The sequence below is a fragment of the Columba livia genome, chromosome 1, assembly GCF_036013475.1.
Source record: "Columba livia isolate bColLiv1 breed racing homer chromosome 1, bColLiv1.pat.W.v2, whole genome shotgun sequence".
Classification (NCBI taxonomy): domain Eukaryota; kingdom Metazoa; phylum Chordata; class Aves; order Columbiformes; family Columbidae; genus Columba; species Columba livia.
In genome coordinates this window covers 15,531,524-15,548,391 of record NC_088602.1, presented here as the reverse complement: position 1 = coordinate 15,548,391, position 16,868 = coordinate 15,531,524, and the positions used below count along the sequence as shown (strand labels likewise).

Here is a 16,868-nt window from a genome sequence, read left to right as displayed (position 1 = left end):
AATTTTACAGGTCCTTATTTACTACATGTAATTTGCTGTGTTGCAGTAGTGCCCCAGAAGTTCTAAATAAGTCTCCATCTTGCAGAGGCCTTATACATCTAGGAACTAATACTGTGAATAGTTCAGAAACACTGTGATTTAAGAAAGTAGAGCTATGCCAAAAAACAGAGAGAAATAAGCATATAGCAAGTTCAGTTCTAGCTCTAACACTTTCCAGACTTTTGATTTAGAGGATCTGCAAAATCTTATTGCACAAGATTTTGGCTGGGCTCTTGCCACTGAATAAAAGCATCCGCATTCTTTACATATGTTCAGAGGCAAGGAACGTTTGAGCTACCTGTTTTTAAATTGCATTTATGCATGTAAGACATCCTTTTTCACTTACATAAATAGCTTAGTGAAACCTTTCCTAATTAGACAGGACTGTGACTGTGCTTTTGCAGAATTCTAGGGAAACAGGCCATGAATTGCTGGAAGAGATCTTTCAGCTTAATTCACAAGTGAAATGGAAGGACTTAACTGCTGGTTTAGATACGTAAGTCAAGGATAGCATCCACCTAACCCTAAATTCCGTGAGAATGTCACTTTATATGAAAAATATATTTCATAGATGTCTGTAATTCTGCTATTAGACATACCCAGAACCATCCAGGCTTTGAAAATTAAGCTGTTCTTTTTCCGTGTCATAACTTTTCCCCACTGTGACTATTTCTGCTTGTGAGTATTATTTCTAAGCACATTGCATTCTCCACAGAGCTGAACTTTTCCATTCAGACCCTCACCACAGATGTGACAGGCACGCTTTCAGATGTCTCCTAAGTCTGTCTGGACATGGGAGGCCATATGAAGTCAAACCAAAGCTCCACCTTGTCCAGCATTTTATTTCCATCGGTTGCCAAAAGAAATCTAACATGTCATCCCTAAAAGCTGGACTATTATTAAATATGGTGTTATAAATGTAGTTTTTGTGGAAGCAGTCACAATTTCTATTCTCTATTTTTAGTTTTGTTTTAATTCCATTTTAGTGGGTAGTCAGACCCTGACTTCCATAGCCCAGATCTGTGCTTAGACACTTGTCTTGAAAGTAAACTTACTATTTTCTGTATACGTGTCTTCCTCCTTCCCTGACATTCAGTAGTTGTCTGAGGAGACCCTGAGCAAGAAACAGCCTTAGCAAACAGGATCATTTCCTCTCTTGGGCAATCTCCTACAAAATAGGAGACTTCTGCTTAACTCAGGTAGAGATTTGAACTTCTGCCTTCTCAGCTTTCTCTGGGTTCAAAGTATCACAGTATCACAGTATCACGGTATGTTTGGGATTGGAAGGGACCTCAAAAGATCATCTAGTCCAATCCCCCTGCTGGAGCAGGAACGCCTAGGTGAGGTCACACAGGAACATGTCCAGGCGGGTTTTGAATGTCTCCAGAGAAGGAGACTCCACAACCCCCCTGGGCAGCCTGTTCCAATGCTCTGTCACCCTCAGTGAGAAGAAGTTTTTTCTCAAATTTAAGCGGAACCTCTTGTGTTCCAGCTTGATCCCATTACCCCTTGTCCTATCATTGTTGGCCACCGAGAAGAGCCTGGCTCCATCCTCATGCCACTCACCCTTTATATATTTGTAAATATTAATGAGGTCCCCCCTTAGTCTCCTCTTCTCCAAACTAAAGAGCCCCAGCTCCCTCAGCTGGGGAAATATATAAAGGGAAATAAAGTGATGGAAAATAAAGTGATGGAAATACAGTTTTAATATGTTTGCCTGAAGTGTCTCCTTTCCCCTTACGTTCTTTTGAGGAACCAGACATGACTTAGGCCACAGGGTTTCTGATCTCCAGATGGAGAGCAGCACTTATCTCAGTGCAGGGTTTGCTACCTAATTCTCTTGCAGGGAATGGGTTTAGGTCCAGCCCCTCTCTGCTTTCTGGGTGGTTTCTCTTTTAAGAATCCCACTCCTAGGTATCTCACAATACAATGCATTGTGCAGAGTGTCAGTACAGGGATTTATTTCTGTTTTAATTCCAGAAAGTGACAAATCACCTGAAAGTTGGATGTTACTGATTGAATAAATCAATGTCACGATGAACCAAGCTTCAATTCTTTTTGTTTTTTTAATAGATTCAAATGAAATCTGTTGTGGCCTGATATTAGTTATGGTCTGATACCAGAGTGAAGATGTACTAGATACCTAGATAGCTAGCAGATGATTTATTTAACTGTGTGAGCTAGTCCCTGTGACATTCTTTTAGAATCTGTGGAGAAAAATAAGCCTCTCTGCAGCATAATTCTTCTCTTTCTAAAGATACCTCTAAAACTGTGAACATGTTTTGTGCCGAAGACTTGCTTGATTTTTTTCCCACTACCACTGCAGCAAGCTGTGGTCACTGGCTCAGATGGACCTGCCTATACTAGAAAGTGTCTGAAGTTCGATGAGGTGAATCCTTCCCCTCATGCTTGCTGTCAGAATATGACATGTTAAGTGTGACGTTGCAGTGTGAAATGTCATTGGCAAGAAAAAAAGGAAAGGGGAATAGATTTAACAACTCTTTGAAAACCAATGTGTTTTAAACAAGACAGTGTTTTAATGTATGATTATTACAGCGACACAACAATTTAGAGTTGATTGCCAGATGGGAATATATTTTCATCAAGTTTTTCATTTCTTAGTTGCCTCTGTCAACATAAAGTATAAAACTTGTGTATTACACTCTGCTATGTCAAGTAAATGAGAGCTTACACTGCCTTACAATGCTATCAACACTTATCATCAGTGATCAAATATGGTGTTATCACTAGCAGTCGCTAGCGGGTTCATTTGTCAATGTTGCCTCCGTGTCCTCACTTTGGTCCTCATGGCTGACCATCAAGAGTGAGTTCAACCATTTACTCCTCGCTGTTAATTTCTCTAAAGAGCTGCCCACATTTAAGCCTCTGATAGTGCATCTATTCTAAGTGAAAGAGGTCCAAACAGGAAGCCTGAGCTGTGGATACTTCACTGTGCTACTTAAGAGTTGTTAGTTCATTCCTTGATTTGATTTTGAAGCACTCCAGCTGGATTGCTCCCAGATCAATGTGCTATGAAGGGGGCTGACCCTCAACACTGTAAATACGAGCCAGTCCATAACATCTTTCCTCAAGGACAGGAGCGGTTCTTTTGGCCATCTTATTTTCAGCAAACAGGCTGAATCTTAAGGCTACTCATAGACATCAGCAGGTAGCATGATTGACTAGTGATTGCTTGTATGTTCCTTTAAGTAACTGGAGTAACTGTTGAGCAGGAAGAAGTACCTCGCATATAATAATGAATTGCACTGGACTGTGTGAGATACTGTAAGTCGTCCTTGTACTTTAAATTTTTCTCATTGCCTTCACAATAAATTGCAACACAAGTGTTACTTTCTTTTTAGTTCCTTTGGAAGGTCTAAGAAGTCAAAGCCAATTTGATGAGATGAGAACGAGTTACATTAGAGAACTGGTGAAGGCAATAGGTTTGCGCCAGAAAGGTGTTGTGGCCAACTCACAGCGCTTCTATCAACTTACAAAGCTGATGGATTCCATGCATGATGTAAGTATCCTTGTTAATGTATTTTGCTTATTATGTAGGAAGGAACTAGTATTTCTTAAAGGTAATTTTATGGAAAGTAGCTAGTCAGCATTTCTAAACAACAAAAGAAAAAAACCCTACATTTTTCCTTTAGCTTGTATATTTGTATGAATAGATAGCTCTATATTCAGCATCAGTATATATTATACAGTATACAAGATTTAAGTATTTGAGAAACATGCATTTGAATGCTACCATTTTGTTTCATTATTTCTATAACATAACTAGTACAGTTATGGTTTTTGGTAGGGGGCAGCGGGTGTGTGTGCGTGTGTATACAGGTTCATGAAAATATTTAAATAATGCAAAGAGTAGACTATTCAAGTTGTAAAGTCAGGCTACTGAGAATTAAGGAAAGACAACCAAGATTTGTTTTGCAACCTTGGTTCAACTACTTTTATGTGTATATTCTATGCCATTTTTTCAGTATCTATCTATATTTGGGAACTGAGTAGTTGTTGAGAACTCTAGTGGTGGTATCATAGAGATTCAGAAGTGTTTCTCAAGATGCAGCTGAATCCTTTCCACATCCCTGAGAAGCCAGCAGGTATCCTATTGGCTTGATAGCCATTAAAATTGAGGAATGACGTTTTGTATAAACCTTTACCAGCATGAATATTGTTTTGTAATGGCTTGTGTATGTCAGCAGGATAGGCCAAGAGCACAGAAAGCAGAGGAACAGGGCCAGACTGAGGGTTTGAGCAGGTGCTGGGGGAGCGGCACTGAGGTAGTTCAGGAAAAGCGTTTCTGAGTTCAGTGCTCGTTGTGAGTGGCTCGCAGGGAGTTCAAGGAAAGACGGGGTTTTTGTATGTTTCTGTTCTCCTATACTTGGCAAATCTGCATTTTATTTTAATAATTTGAGAATAAATTCATTTCTTAATCTAAAAACTCTCATTGTCACTAATTCCTCCCTCTGATGGGAGAAAAAAACCCCATGAATAGCTCATTTGTGGGAGTTAAGAGAGGTAACAATATTGATAATCATGAGGTTCACCAGGTGGTCTGGAGTCTTTTGATGCGATGCACAAACCTCTCCATTAGCTTCTGCCATCCACAGAAGCCATATCCACAATTTGGCTATTACAATGTCTCAGATACCAGCAAAAGGGGAATGAGACAAGTATGGAAAGCATTTTTACAGGCGAGGGCAGAGAGTACGAAAGTCTGAAGGGAGGACATGGAGCTTAAGTTTAAGTAATTGCAGGTAGTCAGACTGCCCTTGTCACTCAGGACTGTGAGTTCTGAACCTTTCCCTGGAGTTCAGTTGCCTTTGACTTGCAAAAACAAGTCCTGGTCAGTGACCTCCTCACAGCAGCCCTGTGCTCAAGGAACCTGTTTGGAATGGTCTTACTTGGGAGAAAAGGTCTTCTTGTCTTAACTGTAGTAACAATTTGTGTCACAGTATCCACAGGAAGGCTCTTCTGAGTACTGGGCTGGACAGTTAATCTCATCATTTCAAATACTCAAACAAAGAAAATAGCCTGAGGGAAGTGAGTGAGGCTTGCTGCAAAATATCCTCCTAAGTGATGGTCAGAGGAGTGTTTGGTCTGTAGAGTATCTTAGTTCAAGTCACTGTTTCAGCTTAGGCTGATATAGTGATAGGGGATACAAGGAAAAGATAAATTACATTAGAGAGACTGTGTGTTCTTAAAGTCTAGGGTAGCAGAAATAGTGTGATATTTGACAACATAAAGGTCACAGGTCTTAAAGGAAAACTTGTAATTGGAACTTCTTAGAGAAGATAGAAGAGGTGAAAGAGTCACATACATCGAGCAGCTGCTTTCAAGGGACGAGTGCCTACGGAGTTTAGTGTTTGCAGTATACACAGGCATGATCATCATCAGAACCATGGAAAAGCTGACAAGGAAACAGCATATGCTGTCCTCAGAGCAAGGTGTGAGCAGCATGTGGTAACCAAGGCGTAGAGACAGGGGTTGAACATGAGGAAAGACTGAATAGTTGTTCAGTAAGTGCTTTTGCTCATGGTGGTTATCATGAGTGAGGATAGTAATACGTTATGATATTAGTGAGACACTGTTTTTATGTGACATACCACATAGCTATATTTGTGACTTTCTGGCATGGGAGGATATTTTGATAGGGAACGACAAGTACCCACATTATTGATTCAGCGAATGACAGAGGAAGGTACATAATGATGTCAGCTGATGGATGTATGAGATAAGTAATTGACAGCATGTTTATCTGGCTGCATCACTCTTAGCCTGATTTATCATGTTTGTATTTTATTAAATCCAGCTAGTGAAACAGCTCCATCTCTTCTGTCTGAACACATTTCTGCAGTCCCGTGCACTGAGTGTTGAATTCCCCGAGATGATGTCAGAGGTGATTGCTGCCCAGCTACCCAAGATTCTGGCAGGGATGGTGAAACCTCTCCTGTTTCACAAAAAGTGAAATGTCTTTTCTCTTATCATAGAGATGATTTCTGGGTCATTTTTTTGTTTGTCTATTTTGGTCAAGACTTTGCAATGCCAGGACTTCAGTATGTTTGTCATATTTACCCTGCCTACTGCTTTATACTTGTAACATACACAAGTCATTTAAGCTTGATGTACATATTGTGAGTTCCTGATTCTTTAACTGCAAAAATCACAACAGTCATAAGAAATGTTTTGTAAACTTGGCTAGGTTGCTTTTTAGATATGCATAAGAATGACAATGAATAGAGTTTTCAGATTTCTAAGAACAGTTATCTTATACATTTTTCTTACATGCTCTAAAATTTCTGGTATGACATGGTGTAAACTTTATACTTTAGTACATTGTGTGCATGGGTACATGTGGGCATGTGCATAATACAATATTTTGGAGAAATTAAAATAAATAGTGCCCGCATTTTTTCATGGGTATTTCACTTTTTATTATGTAACCTGCCTCACAGAAGTAACCTTTCGAAGTTGGCTGTCCAGAGTTCAGTAGGCGTCACTGCAATGCCTTCATGAGTGACTGAAGTGCTAGCCGCAAAATGTACATTCATATTCATGCTCTTGTCTGTGCTCATACGGCATTGAAACTCTTGAGTTCACCATCCTGTTTTCTGCACCATTGGGTGCAGCTCTCCTTCAAAAATGGGAAAGCTTAGGAAGACATCAGTGTGTATTGCACCAGAAGTGATGTGTATGCAAACCAACTCAGCTTTGGTTTTTGTTATTTTCCTTAAAAGTTCAGCACTTATTAAAGCTAAAAATCACTTAGCTATCTTAAATTCATCATCTTTAAAATTCTGTATTTGAGAAGCTTTAAATAGAGATGTTTTCACTGACTACAACTCTTAATAGCCTTAATGTTTTGAATTCCACTGCTGAATACTCAAACGGTCATTAACATCAAATTATAGCAAGATTAAATGCAAAAAGAAATGGAAAATATGACTACAAACATTTTGATACACATCTGGCTCATTTCAATACTATTTAGTGGAGCTACATATTTTATATTTTAAAGGCATGCCATTACAATTGGGACAAATGTAAAAGAGGAATTGGGCTAAATGAGCTTTATACGTTCAAGAAGACTGAAACATTATGATGTGGTGATGTTTGTTCCTTTGATGTGAATATGGAGCAACTCATGCACTTAAGGCAGCAAATCACTGATATATTCAAACAGCGAAACAGATAAAGCAACAAGAAGAATGTATTAAAATACCACAGGTTTTGCCAGTGACTGAAAAAAGATTCTCAAATTCTCTAACAACATAGGAAAGGTACTTTGGTACTTGCTGGCCATGTGCTTTGGCTCTTCCCCATTCCGTGTGGGATGCACCCACCACCTGACAGCATAATGTTGGTGGTGCAAATACAGACATATCCTTGTCACGTGAACAATGACCCACTGGATGTAAGTTTGGTATCCCAGATTAAATCAGGGTGCCCCCCATTAAAAGTATAAATGATATTACTCGTTCATAAAAATTATGTCCCGATTCTTGAAAAAAATGTTGATAACTAACAACTAAAGGTAGATGTAAAGTTATCTTATTATTTATCGTTTCCTAAAGCTAATCAAGAAGAAGCTACATTATGACTGGGGATAAAAATGTTTTTGAGATTCCCACTTAATTGTCCAAAACCCACTAGAGTTTGTGTGAAGACGCGGCCCTGGATAAAATGATGTAAGCAGACTTTTCTGTTAGTTGACTAGATTCGTCATTTCTAACTGCCCAGAGACAAGCCATTTCTTTCATATTCAATACGGTCTGACTTTTAACTGTGATCCCTAAAGCAATTATGTTTTAATAAATAACACAAAATTCTTTATTTCTACATATGAAGTTTTGTTTTCTTTATTTTTCTTTGCATTTGTATGTAGTAATTGTGGAACTTAGTAAAAACGTCCGTTTCGACCATTCTGCATTTGTGTAACAACAATATTTTCATGCATTCTTTGGGAATTGAAGCATTGCCACATGATTTACCATTGAATAAACAGACTCTCTATGTTACTGTTTAGATTAAACTTCTAACAGAAACTTCCCACACTAAATATTATTCCTTGACATCCTAATTCTGAAGATGGAAAATGGAGCAGGCAGTATTCTTGCCTTAGCAGTGCCCCAGATCACCCTACATCTGCCTTTTTCCTAAATGCCTAAAGTTTGTTCCAAGTGGCTCCCATGTCACCGTGTCCCATAAATATGGCAGATTAGTCTGAAATGCTCTATATTTGTCTCAAAAGCATAAGCAAAAAGGAAGAATAGATGTCTTTTGGGAACAGACCACAGAGGTAAATAACATTTCCAAATTGTATTTCTTAAAGATCTTTAACTCACAGAAAAAAAACCCAGAACTTCATGGTCATGATAAATGCACTGCACGGAACAGAACAAGATTGGCCAGATGTCATTGCTATGTGAATTTGAAAGTCCTGCATACATTACTTGATTGTCTAAAGTTACAAGAAACTGTTTTACTTTGAGAACTTCCAGTCTTGAGCCCAATTTATAAATTTGCCTTGAGTGTCCATTTCGGTACCGTTGATTGCTCTGGATTACACGGACACCATGAACAGTGACCAACCCCCACGATCGCTTCCTTACCTACAGGAATCTCCTGTACTGTGACTTTCCAACACTGCAGCAATGTCCATCAGTAAACTAATTTATCCTTGCAGTGTTTTAGATAGTACCAGACTTTTTAGTTGTCTGTATTTCTCTGCATTAGTATTTGTTTAAATATTAAGGTATTTTTTGACCCGAGCTTTACAAAACATCCTGTGTTGCTTCTCGATACACTGAACAAGGCATAACAATGCTGGATCTTCTTATGTTGCATTTTGCGTACTAGAAATAAGAGGTTTTGGCAGATGGAGTTTTTTGTTTTCTGACATTTACAATGTCTCTGATTACATTTTAAAGGTATGAGACCTGTTGTACTAACAAAAAGCTTGCCATCTTCTGCAGATTGCAGACATAACTTTTTGTCTGAGCTGTCACGAAAAGTTCTTTGTCTTACACTAAATAATGCCAGCTATGCCTGAATGTAGGCCTCTCCTGTTCTGTAGTTTAGGTGATTTTGACGCAAGGCCTTTACCGTTTCCATCTGCTGGTACTTCAGTGAAGCAAACAAAACCATGGTCAACCATTTCCTCTGTTTCACACCAAGTTCCTTCGCAGTTGTACCCACTGTGCTTCAAGAAATACGGAAGGCCAAACACTTGGCTCGCGTTGTCACAGATCTCAGCTGGATCAGCAGTTTGGACCAGCCTCTAGGGAAAGGGGAATGTGGGTTCATTAACACCTCGTCTGTCACGGGGGGAAGTGCAGTCTGAGAAACTTTCAATTGATTTCATGGCACTTTGGAATGGTCTCGGTGTATGTGTGCACAATAAACTGAAGCTTAGGGATTTTTGAACTCCAGCTGTTCCTTCAGCTGCACTGCACAACTGCAGTTGTGTTGTCTTGGGTTATATCTACAGTAGAGAAGCTGGGAGTTCAGTTGGTGTTTTCTGACCAGTTAATGCTTCATTAATACCTTAGTTCTTTTTGGTTTTTTTTTTGTCTTTTAAAGTACAGTAAGATGTCTCTCTCAATTATCTCCATTGAGAAGGTCAGCTGCTTTCCCGTGTTCCTATCTGAAACCAAATATTTATCTCCTTTATCAGTGACATAGCAGCAGCATGAACCGTATATCTGTAGGGATCTTTCCGTCCCCTACTCTCCGGCCTGCACAAAACTTAAGCTTGGTTTATCCCCAGAGCAGGAGGGGACGGGGCTGTTCTCCACCCATGCAGTGGTGCAGCTCCAAGTACATGTTTCTTGCCTGACAGGCTGTTTGTGGCACGCTGACCTTTCTCTCCTTCCGATAAGTCAGCTTTTAGCCACAGAGCCAAGCGCCAAAGCCCTCCCAGCTTTCCACGGCCCAAAAGCTGTGTGCGCTCTGCCAGGCTGGACTGTCAGCATCGTGGGATTTATTGGTTTGTACTGCTTTGTGTCATGATGACCTGACTTGACCAGAGGGTTTGTTTTTAATTTAGCTCTTTTCCCCCTTGGAAGATGAAAAGGGGTGGAAAAAAAAGTCCTATTTTAGGTGGTTTTTATTTTAAAATTTATGAGTTTTTTTTCAACAAATGCTATTTATTTATTAGATTGACGTTATTTGCATGTAGTGTGGTACTGGAGCTTTTCAGATGCTTGGACAGAAACACGCAGTAGAGGATAACTGCTTGGATAATAATAACCAAGTTAAAATTTAGCTGGCTGTTCACCTTAAAGAGAACATAATCCTCAGGAAATAATCTTTCAGTGCTGTTGCAACTAATGCAGTAGTTGCATAACTTCCAGTACATGAGTAGAGCTGCTCCCTCGATGTATTTTTTCGCTCACATTTAGGCATTTTTTCCTGGGTTGGGCCCAGAGTGCTCTGTACCAGGTATTTACAGAATATAAAGGATGTCAAGGAGTGGCAAGCTTTCGTTTAATTCTAGTTTATCATCATTTAAAACTGGCAACGTTTCAGTTCCTTGCCACTCTGAGCTGTGCCCATTATAAAAATACCTTCGCAAGTCTCTTAGCCATAGATCATGTTTTTCTGACCATGAAAACTAAATTACCCTTTGACATCTACAGGTACAATAGTTGCACCAGTTTGACATTCATGCATTTCAGTGAGGAAGTTCTCACAGTGTCATTTAAGTAGTCTCACTCTATTGCATTTTCCCACAGCTCAGTTTAAATATCCACCCAGCCAGTTCAGTACTAAAATCTCTTTTTGCTATATTGAGGAAGAAGAAAGACGTAATTTACAGGAATACAGAGCTCTGCACAGTGGCCTCCATGACTGCATACTTGCAAACGAGGGATGAAAGGCATCTAGTGGGCATAATAAGTATCTTTGCCATCAAGACAGAAGTAGCTGGGTAGACTAGTACAAGGACCCTTGTGTTACACAGGTGATACTTCTATGAACATCAGCGTAAGTTGCTCATTCCATATTGGATGTACAGTTTTCACATATGCCTATATACTAGATAAAAATAGAGTAATGCTCTCACATTTCATACCTTGTAGTGTTGGTTTCTGTCCAGTCTGAGACTCTGGTGTGCAATGCCTCCAGTTGGGAACGATGGTCTCATCATAGCCGCTGTTCAAGAATCCTGATTTATTCCAGCAGGTCTGTTGTGGCTGTGTGAAGGCTGAACAAGTAGGGCACCAAAGAGACATGAACATGGCATTGTGCGTTCAGAAAGGTGTGTAAATGTTTTTGCTTAGAGTACCTGAGAAAGAAACACCCAATGATCTGCAATCACAATGCAGTTTTAAAAGTTAATTTTGTTTCAAAGGAGGGTATGATTTTATTATAGTGTTCAAATAAGGCTGATTGAATACTAAAATTTAAGGGGATCCCTAATTCCTTTCCAAAAAAAGGAAGCTCCAAAGAGTCATATAATCTTTGAAAACCATAAAGCCATGAACTTTATAAATTCCCTGAAATGGACACATCTATTTAAAAGGCAGTTGACTGCAGCTGTTACCAAACGTATATAAATGTAAAGAAGTCACTACAAATAATATTGTTTCACACAGTACTTTTTGTAACAACTAGGGAACATGGAGCAGGCATAGCTGCCATACGTAGTTTAAGATCACAGAGATGCAGACACATGTATGGAAACAGGCAGATGCTGTGACACCGTCCCTGCATCCGGCTCCAGACACTGCCCCAGAGATCAAGTGGGTGTGCAGGGTGGACACATTATTAGTAGTGCATACCCTTTGTATAAATACGTGTATTTATATAAATATCATAGTTCACTTTGTGTATCATTATAAATCAAAAGCAGTTTGAGTGAAATGAGTTTTCATGTCAAGCTCAGAGAAGTCAGGATCCCAGCTTAAACTGTCAGTGAAGGTATTGAGATGTCAGGCTAGCGGGTGGCAGGCGGTTACATGGAGGAACCTTCCTTTTGATAGAAATATTTGGAGGTGTTGCATCTGAAATATGGTATTTCTTTTTCAGAGCAGTGACAAAGATATCTGTAGAGCAATTAACATGTTCCCAACCATTTTCCCAGATCCCAGCAACATTTGTAACAGTAAAATGTGGATTTTGCTGGTCTATGTAGGCATATTATTTGACAGACCGAAGTACAACACACTATGTATTTTTTATATATATATATATATATACACTATATATATATATATATACACACACACTATATATATACTATATATATACTATATACTATATATACTATATATACTATATATATACTATGTATATATATGTATACTATGTATATATATGTATATATGTATATATAGTATACTATGTATACTATACTATATATATACTATATATTTTATATATATATATATATATATGTATATATGATATATATGATGCACTAATAAACAAAAGAAATGTGACAGCAGAATCGGATCACGTTTCACATCACTTGACATGCCCGAGGAGTCGGGGCCTGGGGGCCGTGGGTTGCGGTCCATGGTGACGGCTTTGGGCACCACGGACGAGAACACCATCTTTTCGGGACTGTTGTCGCCACACACCATGGGTTGGCCAGCTGAGGATGACAAGGCTTAAAAATTCAATTGGAAGTTTCATATCCCAAAGCTCAGCCTACAATATAGTCATGTCGTGCACTGGCCAGGTCACTTAGGATAATTTTGCACAAAACTGTTGGCATTGGGTTTGCTGTTATATGCACCTTATAGTAGTGGCTACAGCCAGCTTATATTTTACTGGCAGGCAGGAACCACTGTCCTTTCTCAAACTTTGTAATACAAGTCATGTTTTTAGTTGTCTTCTCACAAAGCAAGGTTATAAGTCTCTGACATTAAAACAAAAACAGACCTATGAAATTCTGAAAATACTACTTTAAGAAGATTTTTCAATTAAAGTATCCTTAAAGCCTTCCCTGAAGACTGCCATTCATTTTAAGAAAAACTACATTATAGAGGAAAACCCAAGGGTTAAACACCAGGCTGGGTACTTTTGCAATACATGATCTCTTGCAGTTTCTGAATTTCACACAAACTCTATATGCCATATTTGTAAAATGTTTATTGTCCCCTCCCTGCCCTCAACACACTTTATTTCCCAAAGATCACTTGGATGTGTAATGCATGAGCATGCTGTGGAGGCTTTGTAATCCTCGATGGAAAATTCCATAGAAAGCCAAATAATCCTGAACCTTGAGACATATTTGGGCTGGTGTTAGTATTTCTCTGTATTTAACATTCAAGGCCATGATGGCCGTGATTTATGTTTTATTGCTATTATTTTTTTTTTAAAGAAACTTGTATAAGATTTCTGTATTTTCCAGTGAAGAGGAACTTGCATCTATATTTGTACATCTAAAATAATAGCTTTCAAGTATTTTTGTACCGGCGTTGTCTAGCTACATTGTGTCGTGTCCAATAAATTGGAGATGTGCTTACTTTGTAGTAGTACGAGAAGTGCTTCAGTCTGGGTTACCCCTGCAGAACGGGCTGGACGTGGATCTGCAGCTGCCGTCCCAGAGCGCTGGAGCCTCTGGTGCCTCAGAGCTGCGGAGCCGCAGCCGCCACGGAGGCTCGTTTCTGTTTGATTGCTGTGGAGCTCCAGGTTAGAGACAACACAGCCAGTGCTTACTTACTGAATTTAAACCTAGATGGGGGAAAGGGGAACTACTTCCCATTTTGTTTTCAATTCAGGTCCTCTACAAGGCTCAAAGAATGGGAGATAATAATTTTTTTGACTTGTATAGAAGATAATGATTTTAGTAAAAACCACAACTGTCAGACTGCTAGTGTATAAAAAAAAAGAAAAGTTACAATGCATTCCTGATCTTCCAGCATAAATACACAGAAAGGAAAAAATTATTAACAAGTATGACTTGCGCTGCAGTAGTTGTATGCACAGCAGCAGCAGCTACAGGTGCTGATGTGGAGCAGGGCCCGTGGCGCTCTGCCGCCTCTCCTTATCAGACAAAATGTGTCCGAGTAGAGACACAACTAGTACAGCAACATATACATCTATGCATATTTTATAGCGAGGTTTTGAGTGGCCAGATGCCCACTGTGCGATCCCCAGTCGCGGGCACAGGGCTCCTCCCCTGCTGCCGGGCGCAGAGCAGTTGTTGAGGTTGCCTGGTGTGACCTTTTCTTGGCTGCCCCGACAGGGAATGTCACCTCTGGCTTTTGTGGCCCTGACGGCAGCACTCACACGATCCTTTCCCCATCACTAACACCTCCCAACGCAAGGGCCAGGGCAGGGGCCCAGGTGGGGTGGCTGGGACGTGTGGCCTCCTGCCACGGGGACACCAGCTCCCCTGTCTCGTTCTGCAGGGACACTGGTCATTCCGGTCTGGGCTGGTGCTTCGGCTGCTAAGGATACGCTGCAATGTTCCTGTGCTCTCAGAGAAGCATTAACAGTGCCACAGCAACGATACTTTTCCATGTTATTTCCACATAACACAGTACATCTCGAAAGGGATGTTTCAGTTTCATTTCTGAGTGTCCTTGTTCTTGTGAATTGATCTCCTAGACAGTACCAAGCACTCCATGTGCACACCATGAACAGTTCCACAGGACCGGGATTTACCACATAGACGATTTTGGCCAAATGAATTTAGTTTTAAAACATTCCATGCAGTATTAAACAATAGTGGAAGGCATTTGGTCAGTACAAAACAAAAAAATAGATTGATTTCTTTAAAGTGGAAGTCCTACTATCAGTTAGCATGCAGAAGAAAATTTCTGGGACTCTGAAGAACTATAAGGTGTCAAAGTTTAAGGCCATGCTCCAACTTGACTATGCATTCAGTTTATGACTGCACTGGTGCCTTTATTTAGTCTCCAATTACTTATGCAACGCTGTAGCTCCGGATTGAGAGGAATGACTTTGTATATATATATATGTATATATGTATATACTACGTCCAAACTCAGGCTGAATACATACTCTATTGCTCAAAAATGGTTTTGTTTTTATGTGATGGTTTGTTTTTTTTTTTTTAACAGACATGATAATGGCAGGGTATAAAGAGTAAAATAATGTTACTCATTATTTCAAATGAGATGTTTAAGCCCTTTGCTTTATCTTTTAGCTAATAAGAGTCTGCCTAAACAACATGTTTTTTCATTGTAACATCTCAGACTCCATAATGATGCAGGCGCTACGGACACCGATTCATCTCTGCCCAGTGCAGGTGAACTTCCACTTAAACCTGCTAATGAGTTCTTGCAACAATCATTAGCTGCTCTCAGTGAAGACAACCCTGCTACTTTGTTATCTAAGTGAGAGAAGTAAGCAGTGCCAGAGATCATATCCTGCCGTAATTCAGATGAAACCATCATTTTCCTTTGTGTGTGTGTGTCCTGGTTTTGTTAAAAACAAGTTTCTCTTTTAGTGAATTTGCCTGTCAGCTAAAGCCTTCATATTAACTGCATTTTCCTGGAGAACCAGATACATGTTTTGGTAAACATAGCAATGGAATGTGAGGTTATTGATAAGCATGGATGGACATCTCACAAGAAACAGGTGACCAAGAAACTAACCAGCTGTGTATAACATCCCATTCACGTGAATACCTCATATAAAAGTGGGAGATCACGAGGATCTCATCCCTTTTTTCCCTTCTGCTTATGGCCGACATTAGGAGAGGACCTTGCCAGTCGTCCCTGCGAACTGAGGCCTAGTGACAGACTGAATCCAGCTCCGGTTGGCTGCAGAGTCCAATCCAGGACTTTGGTTGCCGGCTCTGCAGTTGCTGAGACTTTCAAGATTGGTTTTGTGTATTTTGTATTATTTTCTCTATTCTTATTAGTAGCATTAGTAAAACATTTTTAATTTTTCCAACTCTGTTCTCTCTGTCCTTCTTTCCCTTCCGATCACCTGAGGGAAGGGGGGAGAGGGAGGGGCAAAAGGGGAAAGCAGGGGAGGAGAGGAGGTTAACAATTCATCTGCCAGGGTTTTATTGTCACCCCGCAATCTAAACCCTTGACAGTGTGTCAATAATAAAGATGCTGCAGCACTGGAGAAGGCACCAAACCAAGCCAAGGCTGAGGTGGCACTGAGGCGGCCCCTTGTCCTACATCACCCACAGCGATGGGCTTTGTGTTACCGCTGTTCTACTCAAACACTCTGTGTCCTGCAGGGAAAGCTGACCTTGGAAACGGTGGAAAGCGAAGAGCTGTGGCTGTTCCCGCTGCATTCAGGGGAGGAGCTGTTTGTGAGAGATGCACACAAATAACGTCGTGGTAGAGATGCACTGTTCCTTCAGTTTCTGTCTGGATAAAAACCACCCAGCAGAGCTAATTGCTAATAGCGGTAAAAAGCACAAGAGCATTCACCTGAGTTCCTAATGCTGATGCACTTACAGATATCTGGACATTTGGCTTTCCAGTTCATTTAGTGGGGAAAAGTTGCAAGGGATCATTTAAACAAAGATGAGAAAAAATTATTAAAGAAAGGCTTCAGTGGTAGCAGAACCTGAACTCTCCTTACAACTCAGTTCTGCGTTGCTCCAAAGATAAAATTCATTGTGTTTGTTTGTTTTGCATCATCTGAACTCCAGAGGGATAGGGAGGGCAGGGAGAAGGACCTGTTCCAAAACACACCGGTGTCACCTGTCACAGCTGGAAGCTGCCTGAGACACCCACGGCGTTCACTGCAGGTTGCCCAAGGAAGGGCCTGGGGAGGTGCCTTGTGCCGAGCCTGTAACAGAGCCGGCAGCACATTGTGCCGAGTGACCGTTTTTGCCATCCCAGGCAGACACCATTTGTCATAATGACAGAAAAGAAACA

The 16,868-nt window shown here is 40.2% G+C and overlaps 1 protein-coding gene across 2 annotated transcripts in view; it reads left to right on the top strand.

The window, feature by feature from the left end:
• Positions 1-7,884, top strand: part of PGR (progesterone receptor) — a 37,956-nt gene extending 30,072 nt beyond the window's left edge. For both annotated transcript variants that reach the window (XM_065044292.1, XM_065044371.1), the window contains 2 exons: positions 3,402-3,559; positions 5,858-7,884. In XM_065044292.1, coding sequence (XP_064900364.1) covers positions 3,402-3,559; positions 5,858-6,013 — 314 coding nt within the window. In that variant the 3' untranslated portion in view covers positions 6,014-7,884. The remainder of the gene's footprint in view (positions 1-3,401; positions 3,560-5,857) is intronic.
• The last annotated feature ends 8,984 nt before the right edge of the window (positions 7,885-16,868 follow it).